The sequence below is a fragment of the Phlebotomus papatasi genome, chromosome 2 (genome assembly GCF_024763615.1).
Source record: "Phlebotomus papatasi isolate M1 chromosome 2, Ppap_2.1, whole genome shotgun sequence".
Classification (NCBI taxonomy): domain Eukaryota; kingdom Metazoa; phylum Arthropoda; class Insecta; order Diptera; family Psychodidae; genus Phlebotomus; species Phlebotomus papatasi.
Genome location: NC_077223.1, coordinates 62,613,718 through 62,631,759, shown reverse-complemented (window position 1 = coordinate 62,631,759; position 18,042 = coordinate 62,613,718). Strand labels below are relative to the sequence as shown.

General features: G+C 34.3%; 1 protein-coding gene across 1 annotated transcript in view; it reads left to right on the top strand.

Annotated features, from left to right (window-relative positions):
• LOC129801138 (protein CBFA2T1) overlaps window positions 1-16,129 on the top strand; it is a 78,538-nt gene extending 62,409 nt beyond the window's left edge. Inside the window, exons 3-8 of the mRNA XM_055845903.1 lie at window positions 6,364-6,689; window positions 6,752-6,898; window positions 12,438-12,604; window positions 12,668-13,115; window positions 13,178-13,444; window positions 15,285-16,129. Coding sequence (XP_055701878.1) covers window positions 6,364-6,689; window positions 6,752-6,898; window positions 12,438-12,604; window positions 12,668-13,115; window positions 13,178-13,444; window positions 15,285-15,446 — 1,517 coding nt within the window. The 3' untranslated portion in view covers window positions 15,447-16,129. The remainder of the gene's footprint in view (window positions 1-6,363; window positions 6,690-6,751; window positions 6,899-12,437; window positions 12,605-12,667; window positions 13,116-13,177; window positions 13,445-15,284) is intronic.
• The last annotated feature ends 1,913 nt before the right edge of the window (window positions 16,130-18,042 follow it).

The window sequence follows — 18,042 nt, the reverse complement described above, 5'->3', positions numbered from 1 at the left end:
AGAGACAAGGAGCAAATTTATATAATTCTCTTCAGGAAAAACATGAACTTAATGTGTTGAATCTTCTGTCAAAGTTAAAGCATCTGAAAATGGTTTTGAATTAGGACATTTACCCTAATTTAGATTTAAAAATGTTTTGTTGAGCAATATTTTATCATGGAAAAGTTCAGTTTCATTTAAAAATAAGTGAAAGAATCCAATTTCAAATATTCCTCGATTCAAAGCAGAGATGTGCAAGAGCCGTTGAAACCGAATAAACGTCAAAATATTTTGTTCTGGTAGCGTTTTGACCATTGACGTAGGGGGAACTGGGGTAGTAGTAAACAGGGGTAGTTGTAAACACTGTGATTTTTTCCAATAATTTTAAGACTCCAGAGGATAAAACCAATAAGCATTCATAGATACCATGGGGTGTATGTCCACAGATGAATTGGTCAATATAATCCTAATACTTTAAAAATAAAAATCATTTTTCCTGAAAAAGTTGATATATCGATTATTTTGGTCATTTGGATTTCCACCTGGAAATTAAAAACTGTGTAGAATAATCGACATGTAGCAATATCAGTTCTTTCCTACATATTTTAGGATTATATTTATGCATTTACTAGAGAAATTGAGATCCTCATTTTTTTTAAAATTAATAATTGGTCAGAAAACAGCATTTGGGGTAGATGTAAACAGGCAATTTCAATTACACAAAATGAGTAGGTAAAAGAGCGGGAACTTCCTTTCTTCTTAAGTTATTGGAGAAAGTATGTGAGATATATTTGAAAGAGGAAATATTAACTGAAAAGCCACTGAGCGAATATCAACATGCCTACCGGACTGGCAGGTCAGTTGAAAGTGCGCTTCACTGTGTGGTTGGCACAATTGAAAAATCGCTGACATTTGGAGAGTTTTGTTTGGGTGCTTTCCTTGACATTGAGGGAGCTTTCGACAAAATTAATCATAGAATTATTGACATTTCTTTAGGAAAAAAGGGAATAAATGGAACTGTAAGATCCTGGTTGACAGCTCTTTTGAGTAATAGGGTAGTCAGGGTCACAGTGGCTGAACAAAATATTTTTGCTTCAGTAAAACGGGGTTGTCCTCAGGGTGGTATCTTGTCACCACTCTTTTGGAGCCTCGCTGTTGAGGAATTATTGGAGAAGCTAAACGATAAAAAAATTTATACAATAGGATACGCAGATGATATTGCAATAGTCTTAACAGGTATTGACTACCATACTATTTGCAATAGAATGGAACAGGTTTTTAGAGTAGTGGAACAATGGTGTAATAACTCGGGATTGAGTGTTAACCCCGAGAAGACCAACCTGGTCTTATTCACTAGGAAAAGATCATTCAAAGCAACTACTCTGCCGATTCTCTATGGCAAAAGTGTTGCTCTGAAGGATGAAGTAAAATACTTAGGAGTAATTTTAGACAAGAAACTGATGTGGAAGAAACATTTGGATGAAAAACTTAACAAGACTTTACGCTGCTTTTGGCAATGTAGACAGATAATAGGTAAGAATTGGGGCATGTCGCCGAAAATGGCACACTTCGTATACACTCAGATGGTACGACCAATTCTCACTTATGCGTCAGTCATTTGGTGGCCTAGGGTCAATCTCAAATGCACTATAGACGCCCTTAATAGGCTCCAACGACATGCGTGTCTCGCTATCTGCGGAGCTTTAAGGTCTACTCCAACTGCTGCCTTGGAACTAATACTTAACTTAACCCCACTGCATATCTTTATAAAAGGGGAGGCAGTTAAAGGAGCTTTAAGATTAGAAAACGGAGGCTTATGGAATCTCAGAGGAACTATAACTGGACATTCTTGTATACTAAATCATATGACACGTAAATATCCCATTCTAGCAATGACAAGTGATTCCACATGTCCGGCAGAATGGTGCAATGACCCCAACATTGTTCTGTGTTCTGAGATCAATACGACAGACTACCAATATAACCTTGATCTGGTCGCTAGATGTGACGTTAAAGTTTTCACGGATGGCTCAGAGAAAGGTGGGAAGTCTGGTGCGGGGTTTGTATGGACCAACCAAAATATAGAGGAATCCACTAGTCTGGGGCAATTTGCAACAGCTTTCACTGCAGAGATCTTTGCTGTGGTGTCAGCATTGCTTTGCCTTCTAGATCATGGACTAGAAAACAAGGACATCTGCATTGCATCGGACAGCAAGAGGGCTTTGAGAGCAATTGTAGAGGGATCAACTGATTCATTATTGATAAAGGAAGCAAGAAATTATCTCAGCAAACTCTCAGCACATAATAGAATTATTTTGTTCTGGGTCCCAGGACACGCAGATATCCTGGGAAACGAGATTGCGGATAGGCTATCGAAACTCGGTAGGGAAAGTACTTTCATAGGGCCTGAACCTGTGATAGGAATACGCAAGGAAACGAATAATGATGAATTAAAGAACATTGTTCTTAAAGAACACGAGAAATATTGGAAAAACTTAAATGTCTGCAGATCCACAAAGGCTCTGATTACCAATTCAATAGACATTTTTGGGCAATTATTGGAATTTCCTACGAAATCTACAAGAATTATCGTTGGACTGCTTACAGGACACTGGCTGAATGCCCATCTATTTAAGATGGGCCTTACCGACAGTCCGGAGTGCAGATGGTGCAAAATTTCATATGAAACAGTGGAGCACTTTCTGGGAGATTGTCCAGTGCTATCTGCGCTTAGACGTGGTATATTTGGACAGGACACCATAAACTTTAAGGATTTTCAAGTTACCCGGTTAAGTGATTTACTCAACTTTTGGATCAAAGCGGAAAATGGAATCGAGTTAAGGGATTTAAATACTTAGGCATGCAGAGCTCACTACCCGCTCAAAATGGCTGCATCCCTTCTCTGGAATTTAATCATCAATCTACAATCTACAAAAGAGCGGGAAATTGACCTTCATGCAAAATATCTATAATTCATAGATTACGAAAAAATTGGTGGCACTGTGTTCAATAAAAAGTCACATGATGTCAAAATATGGCGAAAATCCATTGAAAAATGTCTTTGATATGCATGCTTTTACTTTTTTTGCTATTTTAATTATTCTTTGTAAAAATTGTAGTGATTTTTTGAAAAATAAACAGTCTTTATATATCTCTTAAGTAATTAAAATAATTGAAAGTGGTGCAAAGTTAATTTCAAGGATGGAAAAAAGGGTGTTTACATCCTCCCCAGACAGTGTTTACTTGTACCCCAGGTATTTTGTGAAAAGAGAAAAATGCACAGTGACACAAATTTTATTTTTATGGAAAGCTCAATTGTTTTCCAGCGTCCGCATTACCTTCGATGTATTGCCTATACCCAAGGGTAAAACATGAGATAAGAAAAATTTTCCAAAAAACCACTGTGTCCTTGGAAAATCACCTCAAATTCGCATCTATTGAAAATGGTTACATGTGCCCCAGTCTCCCCTACATGTTTCATTTGACGTTTATTCGGTTTCATCGGTTCTTGCACGCCTCTGATTCAAAGGTACCCCACTTCCTCTTATTCCAATTAAGAAATGTCTGAATTGATGTAAGTTTAATGACAAATTAGCCTTTTTCCTTTAAATATGTATGCATTCCGATAGCATCAGAGAATTGCATAAAAGCAGTGGAGAATTGCTTGTAAATTTGGAATCACCCATTATAGATTTTATTATTCAAAAGACTATCCTTGAACAATTTACATATGAAAGATTCATTTAAAAAAGTTAAACTAGCAAATTTAATTTGCTTCTAACTTTTGCAATTTAAAGTTTTTTTTTAACGGTGTTTTTGAGTTGGCACTTTAGCGAATAATCGACACTGAAAGTCTGACTCAAAGCTCACTGATAACATACATATTTTATCAAATTTTACTGCAATTGACCGTCAAGTTGGTCAATTAGCGATGAAATGTTAATAGTGTTGCTAATTTCAGGGAAATTATTGCAAAATCACAATTTCCAACAAATTGAGTGACAAATTAATTATAAATCCCAGTTTATATATTTTTTGCGTATACAAAACCACTCGCACACACCCTTCTTTTGTACTTTTACACACCATGTCTGGTGCTTATAATCAGTATAAAACAATGTGTAACTAATTATAAATCTGTCACAGCCAAACAGCCCCGTCTGAATAATTTAATAAATTCCTTTCAAAGCGATGGAGTGTGTGTGAAAAGGGGGCTAAATTGCTCTCGAGGGGGTTCGAGACCAGACCAATTATTTCTCCAGCCGCACAATTCTAGTGACATATACAGCCAAGGTGGGAAAAGAAAAGCCTTATCGAGGGAATACCTAGAAAGCTTTTCATATTACAATTTGAAAATCACGCAAAGTGCTTTCTAAATGCGAAAAGTAATTTAAGCATTATTTTCTAACTTTTGGATAAATATTTTAAAAACAAATTAATAAAGTCAAAAGCCATAAGAGAAATGTGAGAAAGATAGGCAATTTTTCAGAATTATTGCTTCGAAAAGCTTAAATTTTCAAAAATTATTTTTTATCGAAACTCAAAAGACTCCTGATACTTTTTATTTTGAGTTGATAAACTTCACCTGTTAAGGCTATATATTAGGACAGACGCACACTATTTATAATTATCAAAATAAGATTATTTTTATGAATTTCCTAGGCGGCATTTTGATTAACAATTCAAATTATATTAAATTACATTTAGGGTATATATGCCAAATTCCGGCCAGCTTGCAATTTTGGGCACATTTTTTGTTTCTCGAATTTCCATGAATTTTTAGTTTTTGCATACTCTTAAGATTGTACAATGCAAAAAATAATAAAAAATGCTTCGACGAACAAGATGATCTAAAAAAGACATTGGAGGAATTCCGGAAGGGCAAGGAAATATATGAATGAAGGCGGCCGAAATAGGCCACCAATGCCATGCCTACATTTTTATTCATTTTAAAATGTATTGAGAATAAATTTTAGAGAAAATAAAGATGATAAAGGTCTGCAAGGTTCCAAGGAACACTCCTTATAAAAAGGTAATAAAAATATTTAATTTTTATTAAAAATATTAAATTTCAAACTTTGGGGGTTGCATGCAGCTACGCCGAAATTTGACACACTTACCCTATAGAACTTTTACTTCTTCATAAATTATTGTTTGTGATTTTCAATATTTTACTGGAGATCTAATGAAGAATAAAACATTATTTGTTATTTTTGTTATATGTATCTCTGCTTAATATGGTAATTTAAATATTTTACTGAAATATTTGAATTTTAACTGCTCGAACTGGCTCGAACTGACTCGAACTCGAAGATAGAGCAATTATATAATTCGCTTTTTTCCAACTTGTCACCGCTCTCGAACTGAAACAGTAAAATATATCAACTTCCGGTCTTCGGTGACCCACAATAAAAATAAAACATTATCTCCAGACGTTTTTTTCTTTTTCCCCTCACCGTCTTCCAACCCCGCTAAAACCATGTTTTTTGTTGTTGATTCTCAAAATTGGTACAAGCTTTTTCCGGTCTTAGGTGACCCCCCTAAATAAGTGGACATTATCTTATTCAATATTCTATCTTGTTCTTCTTAGTTATAAGAAAACGTCATTGACAAGTTTGAAGCTTTACATCTGATTAATGATTAAATGATATGACATGATTAAATATTCAATTAGCAGTTGATAAAGCTTCATGCATATCAACTGCTTTTCATAAGGATTACGATATACTTGTAATACAAAATTAGTGATATTTGTCAATTCGAACTTTATAGGACATCGGTCAAGGTTTTTTTAAAAGCTTCTCCCTAATGGACCCGCAGGGTTAGAGCACCAAGTTTAGACCTCTGTTCCCTTATTATTAACCATCTCACAAATTTATTCCAAGTCGATCCTGAATTCTAGGCCTGTCCGGAGTTCGAAAAAAAATCTAATGCGTTAACGGGTATAATGATTTTTTTCTTTACTTCTCGGTCTATATACCAACCAATTTAAGATATCGGTTAAAAGGTATTTGAGGCCCTACTCAATAAGTTTATTCTCAACTGTCGTAACATTTTAGCTAGACCAGAATCTCTAATATATTACAAAATAGCAGAAGCGTTTTTATTCACTGAGAGAAATCCGAAAAAGTTAAATAGCATTCCGGAAATATTAATTTAATCCTGCAGTATTGATCCAGAATCGGTGTAAATATTACCCTTTTTAGGTGCATTGAGGGTTAAAATTACCCTTTTTCATGTTTATTTTACCCTTAAAAAGGTGTAAAATTAACATTAAAAATGTTGATATATTTTTAAACCTAAAAATTGTTAGAGTTATGACGAAAAAAAGTTAATCGCACCCTCTTTTGTTCTCAGTGTTTTAACCTTTTCCAATTTTTTCAGATAAGGATCAGTGCCGAACCCCAGACTCACCAGAAGGTGCCCGTGCTGTTGCTCCACGATCACCTATTTCGCCTCAAATTACTCAAACCTCAACATCCGGCAGAAATGGTACAGGAAGCACCTCACCAAGCGTGCTCAATGGTTCAGTGACTCCTCCACCGGCTGTTGCTCCAGCCTCCCTCTTGGCGGCCATTCCCACCTCGGCCCAAGACAGTGGACGCGTCTTTGTGAAAATAAGGCGCTTTCTTGGGGCTCTGGTTCAATTTGGGCAGGACTCTGGGCCGGATGTAGGTGACAGAGTGAGAGCTTTGGTGCTATCTCTAGCCGTAAGTGATTTGTAACTGCACTGCGTTGTCTCAGTCTGAAGTTTTAATAACATTCTTTTCAGAGTGGTGGTCTAACGGCCGAGGAATTCAAAGTGGCACTTCAGGAGGCAACAAACTTCCCCCTCAGACCCTATGTTCTGCCATTTCTTAAGGCTCATATGCCACTTCTTCAGCGAGAACTGACGGCTCTTGCTCGTGCTAACAACCAAGTAAGTGTCAGGGATGATTTATTTAAAAAATGGTTTGAGTCCTCACTATAACGGGAAGCCCAACTATAATAAGACAAAAACGAGTTTTCGGCTCTAAATTGTCAGAAAATCCAAAATCTTAAACTAAGTATTTCTTTAGAGAGTACTTAGAAAGCAATAGTTGAAAGTGCATCAATGCAATTGACTAGCAGCCCCTTCCAATAACACTTTGGGAGAATGAGTGAAAGCCAAATTGGCAAATACATCAACTTGGCCAAACTCTCACTCACCCCCAACGTCCTCCTCTATGACAAATGACGCAAATACAATGTGTTCCCAATGCCCACCCTCTATGGCTGGTGGCGGCAGAAGGGTGGCGCACTCGAATGGTGCTCGAGACACCAGCTGCACGGTGTTTTTCAAAAAGATTAAAACAGAAAACGTATTTTGCTCTCAGCTGTTCCTTCCAACTTTCCCATGAGCTGTGCAGAGTGGGGCTGGGGAGTTCACCCTCTCTGAGTTTTTGGTAGTGTGGAGCTTCTCCCGCCGCCCGACTGTGCAAAAGAGCGGCAACAGCTTGTGCCTGTCAATTCAAGCTGCCTCCAGCGAATTTTATTTAGTGTGGAGCATAAGCTCCAACTCCGTTTGAATGTTTTTTTTTTGCGGAAGGGGGTGTTGGAAAATGGGGAAGAAAATCCAAACTGATGGGGATGAATGCCATTTCCACCTTCCGCCACATTCACCAATGAATTCACTCACGGTGAATGATGCTGGCCAAAGTGCAGAATCCTTCATAATGCTTACACACTCTCACATTGGGCCAGATCGATTCACCATATAGATCACTTCCCATGGCCTTTGGCAAGCTTTGTGGGTTAAAATCAGACAAGGGGTGGGTTTCACTTGGTTTGAGGTCTCATGCATATTTTATGTACCAAGCTTTGATTTTCTTTGAATTTCTTCAAAGGAGAGGGTAGAATAAATGGTATAGAGTTATACATGATTACTCTGAGGTGAGCTTAGGATTTCATATTCAAATAAAATTTATGAAATACATTTCATAAATTTCAATAAAACGAGATTTTATTCTATAAAAAAGAAGCCTTATCACATTTTTCATGATTACGTTATTTTATAGTATAGTTTAACGAGTTATGCTCTTGACACACTTACGACTTAAGCCAACAGGCGACTTAGGGAAAATGCTGGAAATGCACTTTAACCATTATTTCAAATATAATTACGCTAAGCCGTCTCTCGGCTAATCCTCATGTCTGTCAAGGCCCTTAGAGCATTTCTTAAATGAGCTTGGATAATTTTATATAGGCAATCCCTGAATTAACGGCATAGGACTTAGTCACACGCGATTAGTCACATACTATTAAAGACATTTTTTTACGATCGAGAGATAATTTCAACCACTCAGAATAAGAAACGAACAACTCGAAGTAGACAAATCTTAGAGGAGAGCGATTTGAAGCTGAGATTTTACATGCAGAGAATATGATTTTTGAGATTTAAAATCTCTATAACTTTGAAAATAATTATCTTTCAAGTATAATATTCACAAGGAAGGTAGAGGGTATAAAGAAGTATCCAAAATGCGAATAAAATGAATTTTGTAAAAAATCGAGTTGTTCGACTTATATTCTGAGTGGTCGATTTGTAAAATAATTTTTGAAAACCCTTTAGGGGAAAGTGATAATTCTTCGTATGATATCAAGCTTCGTAATGACTAAATTTTTCTTTAGTTTTTAAAAATATGTGACTCATTGCACCCATATTGCGGAGTTACATTTATTCAGAAACAGAGAAAAAATTTAGTCAATACGAAGATTGGGATCGTACGAAGCATGGGCATAATCTCCTAATCAGTTTTTTTTAACAAGGTAAATAAATAAATTTAGGTATACCTCGAATTGAAAAAAAAACTTTATACATTTCTAATATGAAGTTTTTTTTGAATATTCTAAAAAACCATTTAAAATCATTTTTACAATGGACTTTTCGATTTTATCACCCTTAAAGATGGCCAGGCATATTATAATTTTTTTTTGGATGTATAAAGTGTATTATGATAAATAAAATTAATTCGATTTTAGAAATAAATTTGAACCAAAGCGATTATTATGGGATATAATTGCTAAACGCGTTAGAATTCAAAAAATACATTCAGAGGGGCAGAAAATAAGATTCATTTTAAGCACATGTTACGTTTGTGATTTATGAGTATAAGAAGTTTGCAATAGAAAATGTGGAATCGTACTGATAAGGATGGATTCAACACCGACCCACAAAATTATTGTAAAGAAATTCAGCATAAAATATACTTTAAATATAGTAAATTTGAAAATTTATTGTAGTTTTATAATTTTAAATAAGACGTTTTGAGAAATATACAAAACGTTGTTAAATATTTTTAAATTTAAAATTCTTTTTCCTGTTTTACACAATTTTACACGGTAAGTGTTTTTACACAATTTTTAAAAATAAAAACTAATTCACCTTGAAACGCTAAGAGTGTTCCAAAAAGTGACAATTCTTTTTGATTTTTTTAAAATGATTTAAATTTAAAAAAAAAATTTAAACAATATTTGCTAAACACAAGTATCATTTATTCTTTTAAAATAAAAGGATCTGTTTGTTCTTTAATGTTGAATTTAACGGGTTACGTTAATCAAAAAGACTGAAAAATACTATAGGGGAAGGTTTTGCACCTTCGTAACGTCGCAGGTTCGTAAATGTTGATTTTTTCCAAGTTACTAAATGAATATCATCCATGGTCATATATTCTAATAGCTAATTCCATATCTCACATTTCCTTACAAACTTGGGAGCCTAGGCCTTTTTTCCTGGATTCTAGAAACAAAAATAAAAAAAAATGGGCCTAAAATCGTAATTCCGATGTGTATTATTTTATGCATTTTTTCATGCTTCAAGAGCCTTTTCGAAGAAAAACAACATTCCAAGTTATAGAGGGTTTATCAGGGTTAATATTTACCGTGAAAATCTTTCGCTCGAAGGGGGTCGTTTTTGTGGGCGGAGGAAAATTCACTAAGATTGCCTTCTCTGCAGGTTCGTAAAAATATCAGTCAAAATTATTGACCACCAACTCTTAGAATTCCAGACTGTTTTGGGTCACACTGTGCATGCCGCTCTGGATATTTTGACCCATCCAGAGATTCCATTGAAGAAGTTGACAAGAAAATTGTGATATTACAACGATTACAACATTTTTCAAGAAAATCTCGAAGAAAAACACGCACTTCCACAGCAAAGTGAGACTTCATCAGATGTTTTTGTTTCGCTTCTGTCAAATCAAACATTAAGCCTAAATGTGCTTATAGTAGGTGTGATTCTTTCATTGACCATACGGTGCGTTTTAAGCATTTTTCATACAATTTGCCTTGTTTTCAAGCGGAGTTGTCCTCATTTAACTTTAAATTGATCACTGGTAATTCTAAGAATCACTGATGTTCAAAAAGTATTCTGTAAGACAGATTCGAAGTATTAGAGAAATTACGAGGATTACAATAGGTGTGATTGCTGATTTCTGATTTGTGCAGTGATGAAACTAGACTGTTTATGGTAGATGTGATTCTTTAATTGCCACTTCGATGTATTTCAAGTATTTTTCATCCAATTTTCCCTGTTTTAAAGTGGAACTTCCCACATTTCATTTTAAATTGGGGGTTGTTCATTTTCGAAATCAATTATGTCCGAAATATGTTCTGTAAGACTGTTTAAAGGAGTCAGAGAAAATTCGAGGATTACAATAGGTGTGATTATAAGAGAATCACACCTAACCGAGCTCCTAACTGACTGTGAGAATGCAGGGAAAAAATGGTTTTCCGAGTGTCAAAAAACATGTTAGAAAAATAGCTTAAAATTGATTTTTTAATGCGTGATACCTCCTACAAATGGTGAAAACAAGTTGATGAAAGTTCCATTTAAGTAGTGATGCCCAAATTTTTGTGTCCGGTATACTGTTTCCGGGGAAAATGAGGCCTAAAGAGGTTGGAAAAAATGGTACGAAGCAGAGTTAAACCGGACACATTCGTAAAAAATGCTACTAGATTTTCATTTTCCTGTAGAGGAAAATCCAAGGACTTCCAGGAATTTTGTGAGGCAAAATTATGAACCCAATAAGTAAGAGATTTTTTTGATATAGTTAGTGATATAATTGATTCGGTGTGTGTGGTATTCAGTAAAAAATATCAAATCTTGGACTCCTTTTTTAATACGAACCTTCAAAACCTTCCCCTATTTTCCCTAATTTATCAACACAAAAAAAATTATTAATTGAAGTTCTTAAAAATTTAAAAGTACAACATTTGAACTTTATTTTTTCGAAATTATCATTTTAAAACTGTAAAAAAAAATTTTTTGGAACATGAATTTTGGAAAAATTTTTGGAAATCTTACTTTGCGATACTATTAACAAGATAAGTTAAATTCGTACTTAATCGATATATTTTTGAAAAACAAAGATATTTGGTAGATTTTTATACAAAAAACTACTATTTTCTCTTGTAAAATAGGCTGTAATGAAGGCAACAAAAAAATTTACCGTTTAAGTACGAACTTAACTCATCAGTTAACAGGAAATCGCTTCAAAATCCAAAGAAAATATAGTTGCTATGTACTTTGAGTGGTCCGTTATTTCAGCGTTGAAACGGGATCCAGAGGGTCTGAATTACTTCTGGTTCAATCAGGAAGATAGTTCATTGCTTGAAGTCCTTATATGCTTAAGGACTTGAATTGAATAAATTTTTCATTGTTGAACGAAAAATGTAAAAAAAATGCAATTCTTATTAGTTTGCGTGACCCACGTAACCCCTTAAGGTGCCCTAAGTAGATTTATCTATGGGTCGGCTTAAACTTTTATCCGGTTCCATTGCATCTAGATAGATAGCCACTTATTTAGATCCATTATGCATAACCTATTCCTTCGTTCTGTCTTAACAACCTAGGCGGCCCCCAAGCTCTATAATTTGGCTTCTGTATACCAAATGGGAACACACATTGCCGTTACTATGGGAGACCGGGGTAGAATTAGCCACGCATGGTATTAGACAGTGGGATGTTATATCCTGAGAAGGAATATTGAGGAAACCACTACTTATTCAAAGTAAACACATCCCTTCCGATTCATTGAAATATTTTTTTAGCTTGGTACAAACATTTTTTGTACAAATTATACGCTATGAAAAATTTAATTTACTGGCTAATTCTACCCCAGTTTCCCCTATATCACCGCAGACCGATATTGGTTGGAATCAAGTGTAAAATACATTAATCGGATCCGTATTTAACGTTTATTAAAGAATTCTATCATTTAAGACAAATTATATTGGCAAACTTATATTCTGATACATTTAAATTCATTATCATACCTCGAGGAATAATAAGAAAAAAGTATCTTCGCCTTCTTTCATTTACGTTTCTCTGATATTTTAGACTTTATTTGAAAAATAAAAGCTTCCTTAAGTGATGAAATTTTACCAATTCCTTATCAAATTGTCCCTAAAATAAATTCTGTATATTTTCTTATCAACAGTCAGTGTCGCAGTTTGTTCGCTCAAATGAGAGTTCCGTATTCGAATTTGCTCACAATTCTACTGAACATTCAGAAATCTTCCTCCCGATCGAAAGTGGAAGCTTCGCGGGAAATGGTGCTTCGATTAATGGCAATGGACTCCTCCTCAAGCGTAGAGCTTCAGATAAGTGAGTTCTCTTCCCATTGATCTCCATTCACATCATCCCACAAATCAATGGTAATCCTTGCAGCTTTTTCGACAGTCAGCATCAACACGATTGGAGCGATCATACACTGCCTTCGAAACGAGCACATCATTCTCTCATGCTGACTTCTGGATCATCTGCAGCTCATTTGCTGCCTGCCCACACGCCACTCTTCGACTACCAACTGGCGCCTCATCTGCACAGTGACTTTGGAGCTGCGGAGAAGCCTCCTTTCAGCCGCGATGAACGTTCTGACTTGCGTCCTCTGGATTTCCGTGGAGGACGCTCCGATGAGGAGTGGAAGAACATTCACACGATGCTCAACTGCATATCAGCCATGGTGGACAAGACAAAGCGCGCCATAACCATCCTCCAGCAGAGAGGAGCTGATTCCCACCAAAGCTATCAGGAAGCCTCCCTGGCTGAAATTAAACGTTTAACCGACGAGAAAGTGGCTGAATTCAAGAGAAGTGCTGAAGATGCTGTCAATCAGGTTGATACTTCTAGCTCAAGGAACATTCATTAAAGATAAAGTCTAATCTTGGTTTTCTTTAGGTCAAACGCCAGGCGGTGATTGAGATTCAGAGAGCGGTGGCAGCAGCAGAGGCGAGAGCTGTTGAGATTGTGGCACAAGAGAGGCTCAAGATGGACAAATTGTTTGCAGAACTGGGCAAGGGAGCATCCGACGCACCTCCTGAGGAGACACAAACCAATGTGTGCTGGAAATGTGGTCGGAAAGCCACGGAAACGTGCTCAGGATGTGGACTGGCCAAGTACTGTTCGGCCTTCTGTCAGCACAAAGACTGGGAGCAGCACATAAAGGTAATTAGTTGAGCAAACTCAAGTTTTAGATAAACATGCAATGTTTTGTTTCATTTTAAACCTAAATCTTGTAAATGAACTCTATTTTGAATGATATTGAACTGCAGTTCTAATTTAGATTAAACTGTCAGTTTTGATTTTTTTCTTTATTCTTTTGAATAAATTTGATTTACTTAAATAATATCAATTTTGAGTGTTTTAGAGTGTGACAAGCATAAGAAAAAACGTTTGAGACAGTCAGGGATCTCAATTTTGATTTAATACAATTTTTATGATCTGAAGGATATGCTAAAGGTGGAAAAATCAATTTTTTGGTCAGTGAAAAAGAATCTATGGTCCGACTAAAAGTTAAATTTGATCACTAACAAAATTTAAGTTACACAAATTTCTCCTGAGCAGCTTGAAGATCGGAAAAATTTCGTGAAATCGAAATTCAGGATCGAAATTTGAGATAGCCACATGTAAGACATTCGAGAAATCAAGAGATGTGAATTTTGACCTCATGAAATTTTCCTAACCTAAAAGGTGTGCAAGAAGCAAAAAAAAATCAATTTCAGTTAGTAAGAAATTTGATTTTGTCCAGAACAAATTTTGGCCAGTATAAAAATAGATTTGACCATCAAAAATATTAATTATGGTTAGTAAGAAATAGGAGTGTTCAGTAAAATGGATGATTCAGTTAGTAAAAATTCAAAGCGGTAAGTTTTTAAATTAAAACAGGATGTGATTTTGTATACAAAACGTGTGAAAAAAGGGTGTCAATTTTGATTTCATTCGATTTTACTTATCTGAAAGATATGCCGAAAGCATAATTTTAATTTATTGTGATGTTTAAAAAAGAAGAAGAAGAGTGTAAAAGTATGAGATTGACGTGTGCAAAGCATCTGAGAAAGAAAGGGATTCAAATTTTGACTTCATGAAATTTTCCTGATCTAAAAGAGCGCTGAAGCCCTAAAAAGTCAATTTTGGTTACAAAAAAAGGTTTTCTTTGCAATTATAATAATATTTTAATAATTTGATTAATATAAAAATATATATTTTGATTAATAATATCAACAAATCTGGCCAGAAATAATATCAGCTTTAGTATGTACAAAATTTCTTTGAATTCAGTTAAAAATGAAATTTAATCAGTTTAAAGCCTTTAATGTAAAAAAGAATTATCTTGAACATTTTGGTAATGGCAAAAAATCTTTTAGGTTTTCTTTCTAGTACCATTTTAAATGTTACTTGTGTAGCAAATTAGATATTTTTCTTGGAAATTTAAATTATGTTACTGATAGAAATCATTTTTTTACTGATCAAAATAATTTTTTTTAGCAAAATTGATTTTTATTGCTCCGGCCCACTTTTTAGATCCGGAAAATTTCCAAAAATTAAAATTCACGTCCGTTTTTCCTCAAAAGATTCGCATATGTATATATCCTACTGTTTCTAACTCTTCTTCTTCTTTTGAACATCACAGAAAATTAAATTTGGTTCTTTCCAATTTTGAGACTAATCGAGTGGGATAGACTTATGGAAATCTATGAAAGAGGAAGGAACCGGAATTTTGATTTCATGACATCTTTCTGACCTTTCTGATGTAAAATAAAAATAAATAAATAGATAACTTTTTCTAATAACCAAAATTCATTATTTTACTGGCGAAATCCAGTTTTTAATTATTAAGTACAAGATTAAAAATGATTTTTACTTAAATATTTTAGCTTACTGATCAAACCAAAATACCGATCGAATATTATTTGAAATTTTTTAAAATTTCTAATTTTAAACAAAATGTATCAAGGATTTCAATTTGAACTTAATTCTTCTTACATGTTTTATATGACCATTGCAGATCTGTGGCACAATTCGACTGGACCCCAAATTAAGGACTCATGCGCCGGCTCGTTCATCGCCGCCGCAGTCTCAGTCGGCCACAGTGGCTAATAGTCAGCCGGCGACGCAGTCGAGTCAGCCGACTTCGGTGGCAAACGGTGGAACGTCGACGGTGAAATGACGGATTAAAATCATGAAGCCAAAAAGGAAGTTTCTCTACTAGTCAATTTAACCAATTTTAGCGACGCCCAGTCATTACATTTCGAGTCATTTTTAAGCAAGAGATTCCCAAAGAAATTATCAGCACGTTCCAAAAGTGTTAAGGTCCCCCGGCATCCCAATCTTTTTTTGTTTGTTTTTATTCCCTCAGACAATTCCAAATATTTAAAATAAAATCGACTGATGTTGACTAATGTTTCCTACGATAATTGTGTATTTTTAAAAAAATAATTATAAAAAAAACGTAAAGATAATTCTCCGTTTCTTTAGATTGTAGAAAATTTACCGTTGATGCATTTACCACGCTGAGTATAATTTTACTTTTCAGCGGCATTTTGAGTTGTGAAACTTCCCAAAAAAATCATCTAAGGACACTAAAAAATAGTAATTGTAAAAAATACCTTATTGTATAAGTAGCTAAAATGTGCAATATTAAGTATTAAAAGAAATATTGAAAAAAAAACAAGAATTCTCGTCTCTAATCTTAGAATTATCAATAGCGATTAAAAATGTTAAGAAATTGTTCAGTTTTATTTAAAGGAAAAACCAGTGTCTGGAAAAAACAATGCACAATGGATATTTCTAATTTATATGAGCACCAAACACATGTAATGTAATTGACTCAATTAAAAGGATTCTGATGAAGGTTCTGATGTTTTATTTTGCTCCTGAAAGATGTTTTTGTAACTTCTTTTGTCTCCAACATTCTTTTGGAATCAGAAATAATAATGCTCCAGTCATAGTATCTTTAAAGAGGGCGTGGCCTGTTTTCATAAAGAATCCTTCGAACTCGCTATGAAATTTTAATGATAGGATTTTTTCTCTCTGAGAGCGTTAAATTGTGGAATTGGACTTTAATTATCCATATCACCTTTATAGGCCCAAATAAACTTAGGCTGATCTTCAGAATATTCAACCTGTGAAGTTTGACGGTGAGGGATTGGGTAAAAAAATCTTAGCTCTAAAACTTGCTACAAAATACTAAAAACAATGAAAGGCATTTTATATTTTGATAGTAATTAATTTTGAAAATAATTTTCTTTTCAAAAGAAATATCATATCAAATATGATAAACTTTAAATCTTTTTCTTAATTTTAGTATTTAATTTAACAAAAAAAATTTACATAGAATACTAAAATGGGTGGTAAAGCATCCAAGGCTTTGCGAAGTAATTGAACTCATGACTTAGAAGCAATACCTCAAAAATACTTCAGCAGTTTACCGGTTCTCAACCGATTCATTAATTACTCAAAGAGATGGCAAAGCGTCCCAGCTTTGCAGAGTGTTCGAACTGACGAGAAAGAGCTATCCGTGTATTATCTTTTCGCATACTTTTAGAGTACATTCAACTTTATTCCCGATTAAATTGATTAATAAATGTAAAAACCTATTCCGAAATAATAAATTGCTTAAGACAAGCATTTTTAGAATATTTTAGCAGGAGTAAAGGTTTCGAACAAATAAAAAAAATCCGAGAAAGCTAAATCATATACGGGTATATACCAATTCACTACCGATTAAGTCCGACGCAGTTGCGATGGAAATTTCAAGATCTTTCAACAAAATCCAAATTTAAGCAAATCAGTTGAAAAGAGCCATTCCAAAGGGGTTTAACTTTGATCTTCGAAAATTCGATATAGGAATGGTTTTCGGACATAGATATCCTAAAACGAAATATACGCTTTGACGAGTATAAAACATATTCTAAAATGAAATAAATCGTTGGAGTCGTTTTCGAAATAAACCAAAAAACATGGTTTTGAAGAGAAGGATGGTGGTTGGGGGGAAAAAGGACGGTTCTAGGTAATATTGACTTATGATGTGGTCATCGAAGACTAGACATTTCTTACTGTTTGGCCTCTAGCAGTGTCAGAAGTTGAAAAAAGCCGATTACAGTTCTGTCTCTCTATATGCACACTCTCTATATGCACAGCTTTTGTGTCGGTTGCATTCAAAATCAATTTGTTTACATTTTGACAAAGTAATAAAGAAAATTATTTTCTTGGCAACTAATTTTTCTCGTTTTTAATTATCTTAATTTTATTTTTTCTGTCTCATATTATAGTTAAAATAACACGGGAAATTCTAGAACAATAAAAAAATAATAATTTATTAAAAGAAGGAGAAAGACCGTTGGGAATTTCAAAAAAAGTTGTGCATATTCAGAGAGAGAACTGTCAAAAAAAGTACCCAAACTGTGCATATAGCGAGACAGCACTGTATATAACTGATCTCTCTTCGAGTTCGAGCTATGAAAATACTTATCGGTTTAAACCAGTTCATTACCGATTTATGAGTATATAGGAATTTAATTTAATAACTACAAATTTTTATAATATCTCTATTTGATATTCTAGGAAGCTTAAAATTTTCTTATCACTAAAAATCTGTTACAAATAGATTATAGTAATAGATTTTGTAAAACCTAAATAATCAAAACTGTTTACAAAAAAAAGAATCAATGGGTTTTATAACCCTTTGCGAAAATTTGAAGAATTTTGAATTACGTAAATTTAATTTAGAAAACTGAAATTAAGACCAGTTAACACACAACATA